Source organism: Vombatus ursinus, unplaced genomic scaffold (genome assembly GCF_900497805.2).
Source record: "Vombatus ursinus unplaced genomic scaffold, bare-nosed wombat genome assembly UNPS02014768.1, whole genome shotgun sequence".
NCBI classification, from domain to species: domain Eukaryota; kingdom Metazoa; phylum Chordata; class Mammalia; order Diprotodontia; family Vombatidae; genus Vombatus; species Vombatus ursinus.
The window spans coordinates 34,821,032-34,841,659 of NW_020954546.1; the positions used below are offsets into that span (position 1 = coordinate 34,821,032).

At 42.8% G+C, this 20,628-nt stretch overlaps 1 protein-coding gene across 4 annotated transcripts in view; it reads right to left on the minus strand.

The window, feature by feature from the left end:
* Positions 1-20,628, minus strand: part of LOC114043092 (tuftelin-like) — a 46,237-nt gene that overhangs the window by 7,499 nt on the left and 18,110 nt on the right. For all 4 annotated transcript variants that reach the window (XM_027862025.1, XM_027862022.1, XM_027862023.1 and 1 more), the window contains 4 exons: positions 13,974-14,102; positions 13,261-13,355; positions 1,239-1,344; positions 379-462 (listed from right to left, as the gene is read on the minus strand). In XM_027862025.1, coding sequence (XP_027717826.1) covers positions 379-462; positions 1,239-1,344; positions 13,261-13,355; positions 13,974-14,102 — 414 coding nt within the window. The remainder of the gene's footprint in view (positions 1-378; positions 463-1,238; positions 1,345-13,260; positions 13,356-13,973; positions 14,103-20,628) is intronic.

Here is a 20,628-nt window from a genome sequence, read left to right on the forward strand (position 1 = left end):
GGGTACATATTATGTGTACACGGTTACACGTGTCCAAGTCTCCCAAACTAGGCCGTAAGCAGCCAGAGGGCAGAAGGCCCCCTCTTCCTTCTCTATTTTGCCTCTATGTACCACTCACTCAAGTCTTCTGCAGACACAGCTGCTCAATAATTATTAGTTACCCAAAAGACTGTAAAGGCCCTGCAGCAAAGTTAGAAATTATTCAGTAAACACAACTGCACTTTGCAGACCACGGTTACCATCCCAACAATGAAAACCTGCTGATTAACTCATTGTCCCAAAGCCTCACTTCCTGAAGCCTTCTTGCCACAAACCTCCTAATCTTCTCAGGCCCAAAGAGCCCAGATTCCCCTCCAAAGTGATTCCCATGAGTCATACCTCAGCCTCCAAGTAGGCAACCTTCTCTTTGAGCTCTTGGATGGTTGTGTCCTTTGACTGAATCACGGTTTTAGAATTCTGAAGCTGTGAGGGCAAACAATGGGCGATTTGAAAAAATGAACACAGGTCAAATGACTTTCACCTCTGGCTGCTAGAGAATGTATGGAAAGATGAATTTTCAGCTCTTTAAGAGCATGCTTTCAGATTGCTTTTTGATACAAAAGACACTTAAATCAATATAACGATTTAGATCAATATAATGGAGCAGGAGGACAAATGATTCAAAGCAATGTATTCTACTTGGCCTTGGAACATACACATTCAATCGTGCAGTAGATGCAGCTTCCTAATTATATTTTGCTTAGGCTCATAGGAAAAAGAGTCTGCATTCTCTGAGTACAAACTAAACCACAAACAGGGGAAGACAACCCTGAAATATGCCAGTGTGAGTGAGCATGTGTCTGAGTGGAATCCAGTTTAGGATTTAAAATTTGCTCTAGGTCATTCACAAAGACAAAGCAGAGAGTTTACTTCTTTATTTCCAAAGACAACAGTATTCTCAGAATGACTCACGGAGAAACGGAGGAGACAGTTTTGGCTCATTTTCTTTCCCTTCCCCACCATCTAAGGAAGGTAAAGGGGGGAAAAAAACAAACCAGGAGAGTAAAGGATGCTGGATAATCCAAGAGTAGGCTATAAGCACTTGACCAGAAATCTCTGGATATCAGGCAAGATCTCCTAGCGGGTCAAAGGGATTTTCCCTGCCCAGACTTGACAGGCAAAAACAATTCCATAGGTTAGTGAGGGCTGGGGCATTTTTAGAAGGGAAAAAGTCAGAGGGTGGTGATGTCTACTCTTACCTGCTCTATCATTTGCCTGACTTTCCGCTGCTGGCTCTTCAGCATGTCATCCAGGTGATGGATCTTCTCCCGAAGGGCAGCGACTTCCTTCTCTAGCTGAGCAGCCCTGAAGACAGAAAGGACCAGAGGATTGATGCAGAGAGGAAAAATGCTCTCTCTGTCCAGTTACAAGAGAGAAGGCAGGATTTCCAGGGCTGTTAAATTCTGTTTCTTTTTGCTCTGAGAGGAGATTCTATTTAATATTCTTTTTCACTATCATCTTTGACAGCTATCCCTATGGCTTAGACTCATAACATTCTGGAGCTGGAATTCCAGTACAAGCATTTATCGTGCCTACTATGTGCCAAGGCACTGGGAATACCAAGACAAAAGAAACACAACCTCTGCCCTTAAGGAGTTTATATTCTACCATACTTATGTAATTAAGGAAATATAAATCTAGAAAGAAGGCTACGACTTACTAAAAAGGCTTACATCATTATATTTTCCCATCAGTTGCTCTGTTTGGTTTCGACTTTACACACATTATGTTCCCATGTTCCCCTCTCCCCCTGGGTATCCTCCGGCAGCACCCTCTTTCTAGCCTCCTTTTGTGTATTGTCTTCCCTTTTAGATTGTAAGCTCCTTGAGGGCAAGAGCTGTCTTTTTCTTATTTGCATTCTCAGCACTTAGCACAGGACTTAGCACAAGGTAAGCACTTAATAAATGTTTACTGGCCCTTGATTATTGATTATATATCAAACCCAAAGGGCTTATATTTTATACTAGAGACAATGGAAGCCAATTAAGACTCTTGAACAGGAATGACATGCTCAGACCTCTGCTTCAAGAAGGTTATCTTGGCAGCTTTGTGTAGGACATTTTGAAGTGGGAAGAAGCAGTGATCCCAGAGTTTTATACTGGAAAAGATCTTAGAAGCCACTTATATCCTCTAAGAATTCCTGCTACAATCTACTGCCAAGTGGTCATCTAAACTCTACTGGAAGATTTCCTTCCAAGAAGGGGGAATCCACCACCTCCTCCCAAGCAGACCATTTGACCTCTGCAAAGACCTAATTATTGGGAAGTCTTTGCTGGTATCAAATCTAAATTTGCCTCTGTAAATTCAACCTGTTGCTCCAGGTTCTGTCCTCTGTGGCTGAGAGAACCCATGTAGTGGGAAGAGCACTCGAGCTTGAGTCAGAGGACCTGCATTTAAATCTTGGTGATGCCACTTCTTCAACCCATCTTCACATGATATGGACTTAGGGCCCTTCACCATCCTAGTTGTCTTCCTCCAGATACTCTTCCAGCTTCTCAATGCCCTCTTTTTTTTTTTTAATTAATTTATTTTGATTTATCAACAATCACTTCCATAAGCTTTTGAGTTTTAAATTTTTCTCCCCCTCCAATCCCAAGATGGCACGCAATCTGATATCGGCTATACATATACATTCCTATTAAACATATTTTCACATTAGTCATATCGTAAGGAAGAGTTAGCACCAATAGCAGGAACCACAAGAAAGAGGAAATGAAACAAAACAGAAGGAAAATAGCAAATAGTATGCTTTGATCTGCATTCAAACTCCATAATTCTTTCTTTGGATGTGGATAGCATTTTCCATCATGAGACCTTTGGAGATGTCTTAGATCCTTGTCAACATCCTTTTTAAAAAATTTTAATTTAATTAAAAAAATAATTTATTTATTTTTAGTTTTCAACATTCACTTCCACAAGATTTTGAGTTTTAAATTTTCTCCCCCTCCCTCTCCTTCCCCCCTCCCTAAGACGGCATGCAATCTAATATAGGCTCTACTTATGCATTCATATTAAACATTTTCACTCAATGCCCTTCTTAAACTATGGCGCCCAGAACTGAACACAGTATTCCAGATGTAGTCTGACACAGCAGAACAGAAGAAGCACTGGGATAATCTCTGGATAGCAGTTTATTTCTGGAAAGTCTGCCTTTCAATGCACACCAAGATCTCACTGGCTTCCCCACCCCCCACCCCCTGCAAATTTATATCAAGCTTTCAGTTCGTTAACACCCCCAGATATTTTTCAGACAAACTTCTGCCAATCACAGCCTTTTCTATCCTTTACTTCTAAAGTCCAATAGCAACTCCAGTCTTTCAAATATCACTGACAGAGGCTCAATAATCACACCCACCCATTTTTTGAGTACCTAAGGATGCTTCATTTGGATGACTTGAATTAATCAAGGTCACCTGGGTAACAAAGTACTCTCTTACTTATCTTAGGCATTAACTGCCTATAGGTTATTTGTGTTGTCATTTTTTTTTTGGTGGAAAATGCATAAGTAAAGACTGGGCAGCATTATCTTCTATTTTTGCTCAGGTATCGTCATCCCATCCACCCCAAGCATCAGCCCTTCTCTCCCCCTCTCTCTGATTCTTTCCCCCAACAGAGCTTTAAAAAAATCTCAAAAACTCACCCTTTTTCACTGTCCTTAGCTTCTCTTGCCAACTTCATCACAATGAATAAATTAATGAAAAAGCACTTGCTAAACACATACTATGTACCTATCAACATGCCAAATACTAGGCATACAAACAGGAAAAGCAAGATAATCCACGTTCTTAAGAAGTTCATACTCTCATTGAGCTTTAGCTGTCTGAGATTTAGCATTCCTGATACTATTTTTTATAGGGCCATTTTTATAGGGTTTCTTATATCCATTCCTATCACTTGTCTTTGCTTTCCATTTTATACACACATGCACGTGTGTGTGTGTGTGTGTGTGTGTGTGTGTGTGTGTGTGTGTGTATTGATACAAACACACATATATATGGAGGGGGGAGAGAGACATGGATGCATATGTGTATCTTTTAAAAATCTAAGTTGGGGGGCAGCTAGGTGGCGCAGTGGATACATCACTAGCCCTGGAGTCAGGAGGACCTGAGTTCAAACCCAGCCTCAGACACTTACTAGCTGTGTAATCTTGGGCAAGTCACTTAACCCAAATTGCCTTGCCACAAAAAAAAAAAATCTAAGTTGGCTGGGTAATTTCCTATACAATCACATTGGTTTCTTCAGAAAACTCTGCTTTTTCCTCCTCTGTGTTGTCAGAATTTCATTACCAAGCACCTCCCATCCTTCCTGGCCTGACTCCTGTAGAATATTAGTCCAAGGGATACCTATCTTTCCTGCGAAGTTGGGGTTCTTAATCTTTTTTTGTATCACAGACTTATTGGCAGTCTGGTTAAACCTATGGACTCCTTCCAAGAATAATATTTTTAAATGCACAAAATAGAATACATAGGATTACAAAGGAAATGTATTATAATGAAATATAGTTACCAAAAAAAAAATTTTTAATTCACAGACCCTAGGTTAAGAACTCCTCTGTAACCCTTGAAATCTTACTTTCCCTAAATCAAGGGTGTATATCAGAGTGTGCCTAGCTTTTCTTTAATTTCCTTATCACAAGTGGTCACTCTCCCCACCCCCCACCACCATTTTCCCATTTCTACCCCAGCAACTGGTTCCTCCAAGTTAGTAAGAACTGAATCCAACCCAGAATTCTCCCTTCTTGGTTCCTATACTTTTAAAGGATGAAATTACCTTTAAGACAAATGAAGTTGTCAGTTACACAGAGAACATTCTGGCAGATGTCTGAACAACTGAAATCCCTCATCACTTCTCTAACATGCCCAAATGTCAAATGTGTGGTCTATTTTCCAACCTAGTTCTCCTTTCTGTCCAAGTGTATATTCTGGAGACAAAGTTACACCCGTTATACCCAGCTAAGCCTCAGCCTTGGATCACTCACACCATTCGCTGCTCCTACATTTGTGCTGCTGAATGAAGGTAGAGAAAATCACTCAACTGTTCCGACTGGGTCCACTACAAATTTGTCATATAACCTCAACTGGGCCCTCACTGCTGCTGGGCAAGCCTTCTACACCTTCCCTTACCAACTAACCTACTCTCCACAGGGACTCTTCCAAACCTTCTCATCCCATCTCAAACCTCCCATGGCTTCCCCTCCCCTACTCTCAGATGAAAGCCTTGCCTTATATTTTACAGAAAAAATTGAGGCCATTTGCCATGCGCACCTTCCTCATCTATCACTTTGGTGCCTTCTTCCCCTCTCTTCTCCCTCACTCATTTCACATCATGAGGCAGCCTTACTCCTTACCAAGGCTAACCCCTCTACCTGTTCAAGTGATCCCATTTCATTCTATCTATCCCAACAGATTGCCTCCAGTCATACTTACTCCATCATTTATTTTCAATCTCTCCCTTTCTACTGGCTCCTTCCCTGTTCACAAATATGCCCATGTCTGCTTCATCCTGAAAAAACTGGACCCTCCTACCCCCGCAACTGTGCTATATCTCTTCTGTCTTTTGTAGCTCAATTCCTTGAAAAGGCTATAATAGATGTCTCTACTTTCTCTCCCCTCAGTCGCTTCTTAAACCCTTATAATCTTGCATCTGACCTTTCTACTGAAACTGCTTTCTCCCAAGTTACCAATGATCTTAGTTGCCAAATCCAATGGTCTTTTCCTCAGTCCTCATTCTCCCTAACATCTCTGTAGCCTCTGACACTTGATCACCCTCTCCTCCTCAATATTCTCTTCTCTCTAGGTTTTCAGAACACCAGGCTCCTGGTTCTCCTACTACCTATCTGACCTCTCCTTCTCAGTCTCCTTTGCTAGATCCCCTTCCAGATCATGCTTTCTTACCATAGGTATCCAAGGCTCTATCCTGGGCCCTATTCTCTTCTCCCTCTATACTACTTCACTTGGTGATCTCATCAGCTCCCATGGATTTAATAACCATGTCTGTGCTAATTATTTTCAGATCTACCTATCCTGCCCCAAACTCTCAACTCCAACTGTCTTTCAGACATCTCAAACTGGATGTCCAGTGGACATCTTAAATTAAACATGCCCAAAATAATTCATTATCTTTCCCCCAAACCTCCCCCACTCCTACCTTTCTTATAACTAGAGGGCGACACCATCTGTCTGGTCCCTCAGGCTCATAACCTATGAGTCACCCTGGATTCCTCACTCTCCCTCAGCTTCCGTGTCCAATCTGTTGCCAATACCTGTTCATTTCGCCTCAGGGACATCTCTTGAATACACCCCCTTCTCTCCTTTGACACTGCCACCGTTCTGCTGCAAGTCCTCATCACTTCACTCCTGGACCATTGTAATAGCCTGCAGGTGAGTCTGCCTGTCAAGCCTCTTCCCACTCCAATCCATCCTCCATTCAGCCACCAAAGTGATTTTCCTAAAGCACAGGTCTGGCCATGTCCTACTCAATAAACTCCAGTGGCTTCCTATGTCCTTCAGGATCAAATACAAACTGCTCTGTTTGACATTCAAATTCCTTCATAACCTGCCCCCGCTACCTTTCCAGTCTTCTTATGCCTCACTCCTTGACTACTCTTTGATCCAGTGACACTGGCCTCCTGGCTATTCCATGAATAAGAAACACTGGGCATTTTCTCTGGTGTCCCCCATGTTGAATGCTTTCCTTCTTCTATTCCAACAACTGACTCCCTGGCTTCCTTTAAATCCCAACTAAAATCCCATCTTTTACAGGAAGCCTTTCTCAATCTCTCTCAATTCCAGTGCCTTCCTTCTATTTCCTGGTGTCCTGTATATAGCTTGCTTGGTATTTGTTTGTACGTGGAGTCTCCCATTGGCTTGAAAGCTCCTTGAGGGCAAGGACAGTTTTTTGCCTTTTTTTTTTTTTTTTTGGTATCCCCAGTGTTTAACACAGTGCCTGGCACAAAGTAGGTGTTTAATGTTTATTATTATTTATTTATTGATAGACAAAATAGCCCCTGGTTTTTCCTTTGATGATTTCTATCCAAATGCTTTTCTTTTCATTATCCTTTCCTGGCCACTTTCCCCACCCACAGTTTCTGGATTTCCTCACATGAATATACATTCAACATACAGAACTTCCCAAAGGAAGCTGGGTGGCAAAATGGATAAAGAGCTCAACTTGATGTCAGGAGACTGCAGTTCAAATTTTGCCTTAGCCTCCTATTAGAAGCATCTGGGAAAATCACTTAAATTCTCAGCCTCATTTCCTCATCTGTAAAATGGGGATAATAATTATACCTACCTCACAGGATTATTCTGAAGATTAAATGAGTTAATATACGTAAAGCAGTTCTAAAACACTACATAAACATTAACTATTATTATTATTAACGCTCTTCACCACCCCGCTCTCACTCCATTTTCTCTCCCCATTTCTTTTGTGTAAGGTATGTTCATCCAAAGCCACATTCTAGTCATGAGTTTTAGCCCATCAAATCTCAAAATACCTTTGGAATCAAATATGCCTCCTTACAGAAGGCCTACCTAGTTCCTCTTGGTGCCTTAAACACTGGTCATTTCTGTATAGACATTTGAGTTAATGGCTCTTCTGAGGGACATTTTCTACTACAAACTTCTGGGTGTCTTAACTATCATTCTTCATTCACTGTAGCTATGTATTTTCCATGTAATGGAACTTGGTAGATACATGCAGGCAGCTTCCTCACTGCCCATACTTATTTTAAAGCCTTTTTGATTAAATTTGTAAGGTAGCAAACACATACATTTTTATTAGGCTTTATGAGGTACACTCCATTCCTGACCAGGAATCTGCCATCCCTATATTTTGGAGCTGTGCTCCAAAAAAGCCAAATCCCATTCTCAGACACCACCTTCTTAGTCTGTCATTCAAAATCCTAAATTAATTATAGTTTTCTGCATCCCCTGCCTTCAAGAAGCAGCAGTGATGAAAAACACAAGCTGGGTCCCTGAGGTCTTCAGTTTCTTGACCAGGATACTTCACAATCTTGGCAATAATTTTTAGGTTCCTTATGGCAGGGTCATGCGTGCCCAAATGAATCACAAGAACTTGTGGTAGTCATCTTTTTTCTTCTTTTTTTTAAATTGGCTAAAACGAATTTAAAAAGATTTTTATTGTTATCTTTTAAGTCATCCATTTTCTTAAGTCTTGGAAGACTTCGTTATATCTTGGACACATAGGATACATCCCCCAGGAAGAAAATAGGTCTATTGTTGGTAGTTATCAGGTCAACCAACAATTGCCTCAGTACCACTTCTTCCTCTGACCCTTCCTGGAGGATCTCTCACCCAATAGCTGCTGTTGTTCTATTATATTATTGCTTGGAAGACCAGCAACGGTTTCCTTCCTCAGAGGACCTAGCCTCCTCCTCTTCCTCATTTTTGGACAAGGAAAGTGAGGTCTAATCAGAAGTAACTTATTAAAGTACAGGTCATAAAGCTGAGAGGCTCAGCCAAGACTGACCTAAGGCTTCTAACTTCTAGGCCAGCAGATATTCTACTGTATCACATGATATCTTCAAAGCAGACAGAACCAAAAATCCCCAGAAGGCCAAGACACTTGAGAAGAATGTTCCATGAGACTCCAGCTTGCTGCTGCTATTTTCCTAGGTCTCAGAAGCACAAACGCTGGTGACTGGTTTTTTTTTTTTTTTTTTACAAGGTGAGGGAGTCCAACTCTACTGGGAAACCAAACTAGACAGCCTGATGGAAGGTTCCACTATGTTGTAGCTGCATCCCCAACCTCTTTTTGGGGTAACAGCGAAGGATACCTAAAACCTAGAAATCTAAGATTCTGTCTCAAAGACAAGATAAGCCTAGGGGTTTAAGCTCCAAAAACTTCCTCTTTTTCTACCTTAATTCTCTATTCTTCTCTTTCTCAAATTTCTTTTATTTGGAAAAATCTGCATTTTATACGGCTAACTGTTAAAATGGTTTAATCACATGTTAGTATGAATAAAAAAGCATTTATTAAGCACTTTATGTGCTAAGCCCTGGGTTACACATGCCAAAGGAAAGCTAATTCCTGCCCTTAAGGAACTTACATTCTCATAGAGTAGACTACACTTTGGGGAGTGGTGGCCAGGGAGGGGGCCCAATCGGTCCAGAAAGTTACTAGGATGATGAGTAGGGTGACACACCCCTGCTAGAGGGCAGAGTTGATTTGATTATAGTCCCAGAACTAGAGAGTGGGGGAGGAGCAGGGCAGAGAAGATGGCTGAGGGGGGAGTGAAGTATGACTGCAGCCTGCTGGGCATGTGCCTATTCCACATGTATGTTACAGATCGGATTTTATATAAGCTACATAGCCTGTAATATAAGTGGTTTTTACACATGTAGGCAGCTAAATGGCAGTGGATAGAACACTAGCTCTGGTGAGAACTAGTAAGCAGACCACTGGAGTTCGATTATGAGTAAAGTATAAGACTTGAAATGAAGGAAAGGGCTTCTGGGGTGGGGAACCTTCTGCCTTCTAGATCCTTTTGACTATAAGGGCCGCACTTAAAGATCTAGAAGGCCAAAGGTTCCCCCCACCCCTGGGCTTGAAATGCCACAGAGGATTTATATTTGATCTTGGAGACAGTAGGGAGCCCTCGGGAATTATTGATTGGGTTGTGTGTGTTGGAGACCTGGGCAAACCCATGCTTTAGGAAAATCACTTTGCTAGCGGAGTCAAGGATGATTTGGAGAGAGAAAACAGAGAGGAAGGAAGACCAATTAAAATATCTCTCACAGTTATGGATAGGAGATGTATTCTTAACCAAACCAGGGCCAGAGACAATTACAAAAGATAAAATAGATAACTTTAACTACATAAAAACAAAAAACTTCTGCACAGACAAAATTAATGCATCTAGAATAAGGAGAGTGGTTGAGTAGGGAAAAAATCTTTGTACCAAATTTCTATGATAAAGGCTTAGCATCCAAGATAAATATAAACAAACAATAATAAACACATACACACACAACACACACACCCCAAATGCCATTCCCCAGTAGATAAGTGGTCAAAGGGCATGAACATCTTGAGAACACTCAAGAGAAGAAACTGCAAATTTTCACATCCACAAGAAAGAATGCTCCAATTCACTAATAATAAGAGAAGAGCAAATCAAAAAACTCTGAAGTTTCACTTCACATCCTGAAAATTGGCAAAGATAACAACAGATGGCAACAATCAATGTTGGGAGGGGTTGTGGAAAGATAGAGTCTCCGCTACACTACTGGCGGAGCTGTGAATTTGTACAACCATTTTGGAAAGCAATTTGAAATGACGTAAATAAAATTATTAAAACGCCCATATTTTTGACTCAGAGATTCCATTACTGGGCTTATCTCCCAAGGACAGCATAAGAAGAAAGTCTCCAAAATACCAAATTACTTAAAGTGGCAATTTTTTTTTTGATAGCAAAGAACTGGAAACAAAGTAGATATCTATCAGTTGGGGAATGGCTAAACAAATCATGGCACATGAATGTAATGGAATATTATTGTGTTATAAGAAATGATGGGCTTAGATTATTAAAATCTAGCCACTGCTCACATTCTTAAAGTCTAGCCAATAGCTCACTAATGTTCAGGCTCCTTAAGAGTCTGCCCAATATGATGGATATTCTAATAAACCTTGCCTTGGGCTGAAAAAAAAAAACAAACCCAAAAATAAATGATGAATGTAATGAATGAATACAGAGAAGCACAGAAAGATCTATATAAACTGGTGCAGAGTGAAGTAAGCAGAGCCAACAAAACAATATGTAAAGTAACTAAAACAATTTAAAAGGAACTTCCTCTTTTCTTTCTCTCCCTTCTTTTCCCTTCCTTCCTTTTTTCTTTCTCTCCCCTCCTTCCTCTCTTCTCTCTCCGTTCCTCCTTTTCCCCTTTTTTCCCTCTTCCTTTTTTCTTTCTTTCCCTCCCCTTTCCTTCTTTCCTCCTTCCTTCTCTCCCTCCCTTCTTTCTCCTAAAATCCCTAATAACCAAATAATCATATATAGATTTATACAGGCCCTTTGGTTTCTTCCTCTTATGCTTCTATTAACTCAAGCCTCCAATACAGGAAGAAAAGGAAAGGGAATAACCCAAAATAACTTAGTTGATCTTTGAGTTTCTTTTTTTTTTCCTAGATCTTTGAGTTTCTGACCTACTCTGGAAACAGATTAGGTCAGAGAGGCACATGACAAAAGCAAAGGCCTAAAAATAAAATGTTTAGATTTTCCATGGCTGACCTAAATTTAAAATCTAGAGCCAGTAACACCAGGATAAAAGCCTCAAGAAAGCTCTATCCTCAAAGACTGTGATGGGAATTATGATGTAATGGCCAAAAAAAAAAAAATTTATAGTTTAGACCATATCCAACATAACAACATTAAACTGGATCTGTGATTCATCAGTTTCATTAGTTGAGAGTTTATTTCTGTTACCGTTTATGGCCGATAGCACAAAGAGGCCAGAAATTCCTCAGTGGCCTAGGGTTCAGAGTGGCCTAATTTGGTATTACTTGGTATGCTTCAACGATATAGGCTTTCTCTGTCCCCCTGATTATATGGAAAGTAGATGGTAGTTTATTCATTATTATTTATTATTAATTAAATTAGAGATAATTTGAATTTACTTCCCCAATCATGGTTGAAATCCCTTCTTTTGCCTCTCTGCTGGTTAAATATACCTTTTCTAGCTTCTTTCAAGGCTCTGCACATTTTCTGCTTCCTATATGAGGCCTTTCCTAATCCCAACCTGTCAGTTCCCTCTCCTTTTTGAAATGACTTTGTACGTGTATGGCCGTGCATATATTAAGTCTACCACACCAACCCAGCCCGTGCTTCCTCCCACTTTCTGCTAAGTAAACTCTTCAGGGAAGATTTTAGGCTTTGTATTACCACCGATCAAGTGATTTGCCCAAGACCACATACTATTAAGCTTCAGAGCCAGGATTGCAAATGAAGACTCCCCTTTCCCACTCTATCGCACCGCCTCAGGTCACCCGTCTAATCTCCCTTGGAACCCTTCCAGTGACAGGGAGTTCCATAAACAAGTCTTGCTGTTTCCACTCACATTCACCCTCTAACATCGTCCTTTAGTCTGCAGTCAAACTCCTTTTTCATTTGTGAAGATCTGGCCACACCACTTCATTAATCAAAATCCTTCAATGAATTCACCAAATCAACATTTAAATTCTGATGCCTGGGAACATAAGGCCCTGTACAACTGCCCTTGGTGGTGTTGTTCAGTAGTGTCCTTTTGTGGGGCAGCTAGGTGGTGAAGGAGATAGAGCGCCAAGCCTGGAGACAAAAGACTCCCCGAGTTCAAATCCAGCCTAGCTGTGTGACCCTAGGCAAGTCACTTAACCCCGTTTGCCTCGGTTTCCTCATCTGGAAAATGAGTCAGAGAAGGAAATGGCAAACCACTCCAGTGTCTCTGCCAAGAAAACCCCAAATGGGGTCAGAGTCAGAAAAATGACTTAACAAAAACAACTGCCTCTCTACATTTTTCTCAGGATACTCCTTTCTCTATCCATGATTGGTCTGAACTGGACTATTACTTGTATCCCATACGTGATCTGTACTTTACCTGCCCTCTACCCCTTTCTTGCTAAAAACTTATGCTTTCTTCCTTTAAAGCCAATTTCAAATGTCACTTCCTCCAGGAAGCCTGCTTTGACTCCCCCCAGTCAGTGGTGCCCTTGCTCCCTGTGGACCTCATACACCCTATAAACTCTTTGAGGGCGGGGTCTCTATCATGTCCAAATTTTGCATCTCTTCCAGCACCTGGCAGGGTGTGTTGCACACGATAGGTATTTAACATCTGGGTTGATGATACATACGTTACTCTGCACCTCTCTTATGCACGAATCAGGTTTTATTTTGTGCTAGGTTTATAACAAGTAGGCCCATGTCCTAACTAAACTCTCGGCAGTTAATCAATAACTCTTAGCCGTGGCTCGAATGACCAGAGCTTCCTTGCGAGCTAGTGACTCCCAAGCCAACTGCCTCCCCAAAGATGGTGCTGGCTCCCAGATGCAGTGTCCTCTCCCTAGGAGTAGGCCACACCCTGAAGAAGCATGTGGATGAGTCAGACTAGGAAGGTGTGACATCAGCAGCTGCAGCAGCAGCTCCCACCCCAAATCTGGCCCTTGTGAGAGCCACCGCAGTGCAACACCCCCGCCCCAACCGCACAGTGAGCAAGCAGGCGCCCTTACTTTTCCTGTTCTGCGAGGCAGTCAGCAGTCTGAGTCCGAAGCTCTTCCAGGGCCGTCTCCCCTTCCCTGACCTTCTCCAGTAAGTTCTGTTGCTCCTAGGCAGAGCAGAGGAAGGCAAAGTTGGGATGAGGGGAAGGCGTCTGTCTCCCTAGTTGGTCCAGGGAGAATCCTACGGTAGGGACTAAGGCCAGCTGCCAAACAGGAGCAGGCAGGCCAAGCTAGTTTCATGGGGTGCCCTCTGCTGAAATCAAGAACCTGTCCCTCCCACCCTCCTCTAGTAACTGGGCTCGGAAACCTCCCGGCCTCACCCTACTGCCCTCCGGGAAAACCCAGCCCTGATGAATCCAGGGCAGATTCATCTGCCAACTCTGGTTGCCACTGCCCCAGCAGCAAGTGCCAACTTCAGAACAGTCTCCAAGCCTATATAAGGGAGATGTACAAGCTGGAAATAAAGAGGCTTCACCAGTAATAGGGGAGGCTAAAGTGTGACAGGAGAAAGAACTTCCTGGCCTTCAAACATGGAAAGAAACAAGGAAGCATCTACCAAAGGAGGTTGGGGGATGTCCATTTCTGGAACCCTTTAAAAATAAGATAGCTCTCTCTGAATGTGCAGGTCAGCAGAAATGCCCTAAGGCAGGGGGGTGGACTAGGGTCATACCTTAAGGGGCCTCCTAGCTCTGAGGACCTGAAATCCAAAAGAACTCAATAGTCACCTTCTCCATCCCCAACATGCACCTCTGAAGCTTGAGAATTTCTGCATCTTTCTGCTCCAAGCTGCTCTCCACTCTCTGAAGGGCAGAACTGCTCGTCTCAGCCTCTCTCTGGTACTGGCTAAGCGTGGCCTAAAATATGGAATGGTCACTTGGTAACTGGGAAAAACTCACCCCACAGCCATCTGCAGGGGTGTGCTGTAGAATTCCACTCAAGTCAAAGTATGTATTAAGTGCCTATTCTGTCCAAGTCACTGTGCTAAACACTAGAGGACAGAAAAGACAAAAATAAACTTGTCCCCGCCGTTAAGTAGCTGACATTTTATTAGGGAGATACATCATAGACACAGACAAGTAAATATAATTTACTAACAACTGGTAAGGGAAGGAGGAGTCTGTCTATGTAAAGGGTAGCACACATTTGTGTGTGTGTGTGTGTGTGTGTGTGTGTGTGTGTGTGTGTGTCCCTTGCCCCTTGGAAAGCTAGAGATACTGAGGAGGTGAGGAAGAAGTGCATTCCAGCCCAAGGCAAGAAGTCCAAAGATGGCATGTTGAGTTTGGAGAACAGGGAGTGGGCCAGCTGGACTAGAATATGGTACATGAAGGAGAGTAATGTTAGTGTGGAAAGGCAGGTGGGAGCCAGATTATGGCACAGGTTTATACACCACACTGCAGAGTTAGAGACAGCCACCTAACAAGAGGAAAGTGACATCGTCAGACATGTGTCCAAGATGCACTGAAAAGGGGAAGAGGAGGGAAGCAATTAGACTGGTTGAGAAGCTTTTGTAATAGTTCAGGCAAGAAGTGATGAGGTCCTGAATCAGGATCCTTACAGTGAAAGGGGAAAGAAGGAAAGAGATGAGAATGAGGTGGCTAAAACTCAATATAGGGTAACTGGCTAGATACAGTAGGGCGGAGGAATGGCTAAGTGTCAAGAAGAACTGAGGAGATAAACCTGCGTTATTGAGAAAATAGGGGAAGGTTTAACAGAAAAAGTAAAGCCTGAATAAGGAAATTGCATGGCAGTTGTTGGAAGGATGGGACAAAAGAGAAACAAAACTTTTTTCCTACCCATTTCACAATAACTTCAGCGGGCTAGAGCTGAGCTCAATCAATCAACAAGCATTTGTTACATACCTACTATGCCAGGCACTGTTCTAGGCACTGGGGTTGAACACAAAGATAAAATTGAAACAATTCTTGTCCTCAAGAAGTATCCCTGAACACAAACTTCTGGGGTTCTCCTCCCCGAGCCATACCCTCCCCAATACCCACCACGTTAAGATTAAGTTTAAATAGTAGCAGTCTGCTAATTAGCCAAAACCCATTCTCAGCTACATATACAAACACATCAGACTCCCCAAACTCCACCAATGCTCATACTGGCGGACTTGCCCCCTGGGGAAACAAAATAAAGAGCTCCCTTTCTGCTTCAGAGGCAGATAAGCCAGGCTAGGACCATCCGGGGAATCCACACTGGAACATCAAGACTGACTCCCCTTCCGGACAAACCCCAACGAACCTAATCCACCATTAATGGTCCCCATGCCCTAAGTCTATGCTTGGCACCAGGTTCAACTATACCTACTGAGGCATCTCATGCAAACTGTCCTTAAGTCTTTTTTCATGAGGGAGAACATGTCTAAGGAATAGAGCGCTAGACCTGGAATTAGGAAGGTCTGGGTTCAAATTCTACTTCTGGGACTCACTACCTACCTCCACAGATTCCAACAAGTCTTTTTCTCCTCTCTGCCACCCTCTTCTCCCCTCTTAGCATGCTTCCTACTCCATGTCTAAATTACACAGTGCTTTTTTTTTTTTTTTTGGCTAGGCAATCAGGGTTAAATGACTTGCCCAGGGTCACACAGTTAGTAAGTGTCGTGTGTTATGTGTCTGAGACAGGATTTGAACTCGCACCCTCCTGACTGTGCCACCTACTTGCCCCTCACAGTATTTTTCCAATTCCAAAACAGCACATGGAAAGACTGAAATTATATACCAGGAAGAATTTCCTAAGAATTGATTGAGTGGGTGGGGGAATGATGTAGAAAGGGGTATTCCTTTCTTTCTTTTTTTTCCTCTTTCTTTTTAAAGCAAAAGAGAAAAATCAATATTTTAGACTGGTTCAGGACTGGAAAGCTCATTTGTTCTAACCCAAAAGATAAAAGAACAACTGACACCTAGGGACATGAAGTGACCTGCCTTAAGTATGATCACTGATAGGCACAGTCAGGCATAGAAACTGGATGTCCTGACTCCCAGCTCAAGGTTCTTGACACTTCACCGAAATTCTGATATAAAATGACCCAGGCTGGGCTGAGTAAAGGGAAAGAACCACATGGCCTCTGAAGGACCTGGCCAGAAGCAGGGAAAGTGGAATAACAGGCAGGGCCAGCTCCTCCCCAGGTCAAGTTTAGGGAGGGGAAAGAGGCTGGGTATCCAGGTGGTTTTCTTTTGCCATGTTATCTCCCCTGTTTTTGGCTATCAAGGAAATATTTTCAATAGCAAAACCCACCTGGTAACAGTGAATGAATGCTACTGGATTTTCACGATGACTGTGCACCTTGATCTCACACACACACATACACACACACACACACTCTTTCTCTCTCCCGTCCCATCCGTTCTCTGAACCAGAAACAAACCAAGAAAGTGTCTTTGTTAGAAAAGGTTGGGGCATCATTCAAACCAGATAGTAGAGTGAGACAACTAGCAAATGACCATGACTTAAATAAGTTTCTCTTGTCTTCTAACTTCTGGAGGGAAAACATCTGGCCTGGTTTTCTCAGTAACTCAGACCCTCTCTTATCAACCTTATTTCACATTACTACCCTCCATAGACTACGTCCCAGTCATACCAGCCTCTGTGCTAGTCCCTGGACGGGCCATTCTAACTCTTGCCTTTGGGCTCTTTAGAGGGCTATCTCTCATGCCTGCAATGCTCTCCTCCCTCACCTCTGGCTGCCAGAATCCTTGGGCTCCTTAAAGTCTCAACTCAGGTGCCACCTCCCAATAAAAGACCTTTTTCTGCTACCACTACTATTACTACTACCAATGCTACTATACTACCATTACCACCCCTACTACAAACATAGCTACTACTACTACCTAGTACTAAGGTTACTACCACCACCACCACAACCACCACTGCTAAGATTATTACCACTACCTCCTCCTAAGCTCACTACTACCACCATTACTACTACTACTACTACTACTACTTCTACTACCACTACTACTACTACCACCACCACCACCATTACTTCTACTACCACCACTACTAAGGTTACTATTACCACCACTACTGAGGTTAGTGCTACCACTACTACCAGTACTGAGGTTACTACTACCACTACTACCACTAAGGAGGTAGGTGTTACTATTGTCCCCATTTCATGGATGGGTAAAAGCTAAGGCTTAAAAGAGAGGTTAGACTTGTCTGTAACCAAATGAGTATTAACTGTTTTGCTTTTCTTTGTATCCCCAGCACTTAGCACAGTGAATAGTATTTGGTAGACATTTAATAGATGTTTACTGAGTAAAGTAGGATTCAAACTCAGGTCTTCTTGACTTAAATCCCAGAGCTCTCTAAACTGTGCCACCTACATTGATTCCACCTAGGTGTTGGTATTGTCTACATACCCCCTCCCCGTCAAATTATTTCATATACCTCTTGTGCCCCTCTAAAAGAACGTAAGCTTTTTGAGGACAAAGATTCTTTCGTTTATTGTCTTTGTACCCCTATCACCTAGCAGTGACGGGCACACAGTGGAGATTTAATACATGCTTCCAGAATTGCACTAAATGGTGTTGACAAGGTCAAGGTTACAGATCTAATACCAGGGGAGCCCACAGTCCCACATGAAGGAAAGAAATATCTCTATTCCAAGGTCTCGCTTCACTCTCAATCCCAGTGGCTGTCATCAAGTCACAAAGAGCACTCACAAATCCATCCCCATCACTGAAAATATATCATTGAAAGAGCACATTCTATTGCTGGTGTATAAATAGAACCCTGTGTCTGAATTATTCTGTCAACACTGAGCCTGCAAAAGAAAAAGCCAGCTGCTGGCCAATGTGGAGCCGGGCATTTTCACTCAAGACACTTTTATGTGGTCCAAGGAGGGTTGTCAATCCAGAGAAAAATTGCCGTGGTAGAGGCCTCTCCCATGCTTACAGGGCCCAAACTGATTAAGCTCTCTTTCTTCTAAATAATCCCCAACTTCCCTTGGTCACCAGTAACAGACAAGGCTTAACAATCCCTCCCAGGGAAAGAAGTCCATGGAGCCTCAGACTCCTCTTCCTTCTGGTGCTATGCTCAGAGGAGCTAATTAATAAATAGTCATCTTGATACATAATCAACTCTTGGTTATCCGCTCGGAATTATGGGCAACAAATTTTTAGCCCCAGGCTTCATCCCTTCTCTACCCTTAAAACAGCAGAAGAGAGTGGAGAAGATAGAAGGGACCCTAGAGATTATAGAGCTCTGCCCCTTTGGGTTGCCTTTTCCATTTTAAGACGGTGTAAGCAAAATCTGACTGGTGCCTCATAAACAAGCTGGCACCATTTAAAAAAATCTCTATGTTTAGAATGAAATCACAAATAAAACTTTATATTCATCTCTGATCATTCCAGAAAAAAAAATCATTTTAGAGAGAGGGGAAACTGAGGCAGAAGTCAGCTCCTTAATAGTTCCCTTACTCTTCATTAAACTGGAACTTTTGCCACAGCAGAATCCAATAAGCATGGAGGACAACCCCAACTCTCCCATAAGCAGAAATGGGCAGTGTCCACTCCATTCTCAACAGTCGTGATACTCTATTACCCTCTTTCCTACCTCCAGCTCTATAACCATGATCAAATCACTTCTGCCACTGTGTGTCAACACACAGAAGGGGTATGTCAACCTTCTCTCTCACAGTCCCATTCACAATCTCTAATATCCAGGACCAAAGTGTACCTCCAGACCACCACTCCCTTATGTGTGCTGTCTTTCTCATCAGAATATAAGCTTCTAGATGGCAGGGACCATCTTTGCTTTTGCATTTATATCCCCAGGGCTCAGCACCGTGCTTGGCACAAAGTACAGCAAATATCTCTAGAGTGTTTTAAGGTTTGCAAAGCACTTTACATTACCTCATTTGGTCTTTACTGCAACCCTGGGAGGTAGGTGCTGTTGCTATTATTCCCATTTTACAGAGGAGCAAACTAAGGCTGAGAGAGATTAAGTGATTTGTCCAGAATCATATAGCTCATGAGTGTCTGAGGCAGATTTGAACTCAGGTCTTCCTGATTGCAAGACCAAATCTCTATCAAGTACACCACCTAACAAGCGCTTATTAAATACGTTTGCATTCATTCATTCATTCCATGAGGACCTCCAAGGGCTCAGTTTTTAGACCCTTGGTCAGCACTGATCTATCTGTCCAGGAGAGAATGGAGCCTGGTGTCAGGCACCCAGAATACAGACAGTCTTACTGGCTTGTGTTAGACAAGAGTTTCTTGGGAAGTCAGCAAGAATCCCTGAAGTTCTCTTGACTCAGCCTGAAGCTGGATTCTTGAGTCTCATTTTCCTGCAGAAGCAGCTCTAACTCTTGGCCTATTCCTAGACCTAACGCCTGGTCCCCTCAGATCTGGGGAAGTGGCACCTGGCAACCTTACCTATGGCCCAAGCCCAATGCCAAGCGACTTTGTGCACAGGAACTGCAAACTCATTTTCATATTAGTCTATGTCAAATGTATTTGGAAAGAAAAGTCTGCTAAAAACTGTAATGTATACCTGTGTCAAACAGAAATGACTTTTGGGTTACCCGCTGTCTGGGATGATTCCTTGTTACTGATCCCTCCCCTTCAAAGAGCACAGACTCAACTGTTGACTATCAAAGCAGCACCATGGTCCTTGAGGAAACTGTGACCATACCTGCCTAAGAGAAGGAAAATTGGGATAGGGCAGACACCCCTCATATCATTCCCCTGATTTTCAATATGGTAGCATCAGGCAAGAGAAGGGTATGACAGATACTGTGGAAGCTCGCCCCCCACCCCCATCACCTGCTGCAGGTGACCCATCACTCTCAGTTACTTCCTCAGATCTTATAATGGAGTCCTCAAGTCCTATTGTCCTTGTTTATGTCTGTAGTCCCATTACTTAGCACACTTCCTGGCACATAGAACGCACTTAAGAAATGCTCTGTCCAGGGACAGCTAAGTGATGCAGTGGATAGAGGACCGGTCCTGGAGTCAGGAGGACCTGAGCTCAAATCCGGCCTCAGACACACAACACTCATTACCTGTGTGATTCTGGGCAAGTCACTTAACCCCAATTGCCTCACCAAAAAAAAGAAAAGAAAAGAAAAGAAATGCTCTGTCTGGAGGCATCGAGGCAGCTCAGTTGACAGAGCACTGGGCCTGAAGTCGGAAGACTCAAGTTCAAATCCGGCCTCAGATACTCCCTAGCTGTGCAACCTTGGATAAGTCACCTAACCTCCATTTGCCTGATCCACTAGAGAAGGAAATAGCAAACCACTCCAGCATCTTTGCCAAGAAAATCCCATATGGAGTCATGAAGAGTCAGAAACAAGTGATCAGCAACATCGTCTATTTCAACATGTACCCGAGGCACTTTGCCAGGCATGCTGGGAACCAGTCCCTGCCCTCA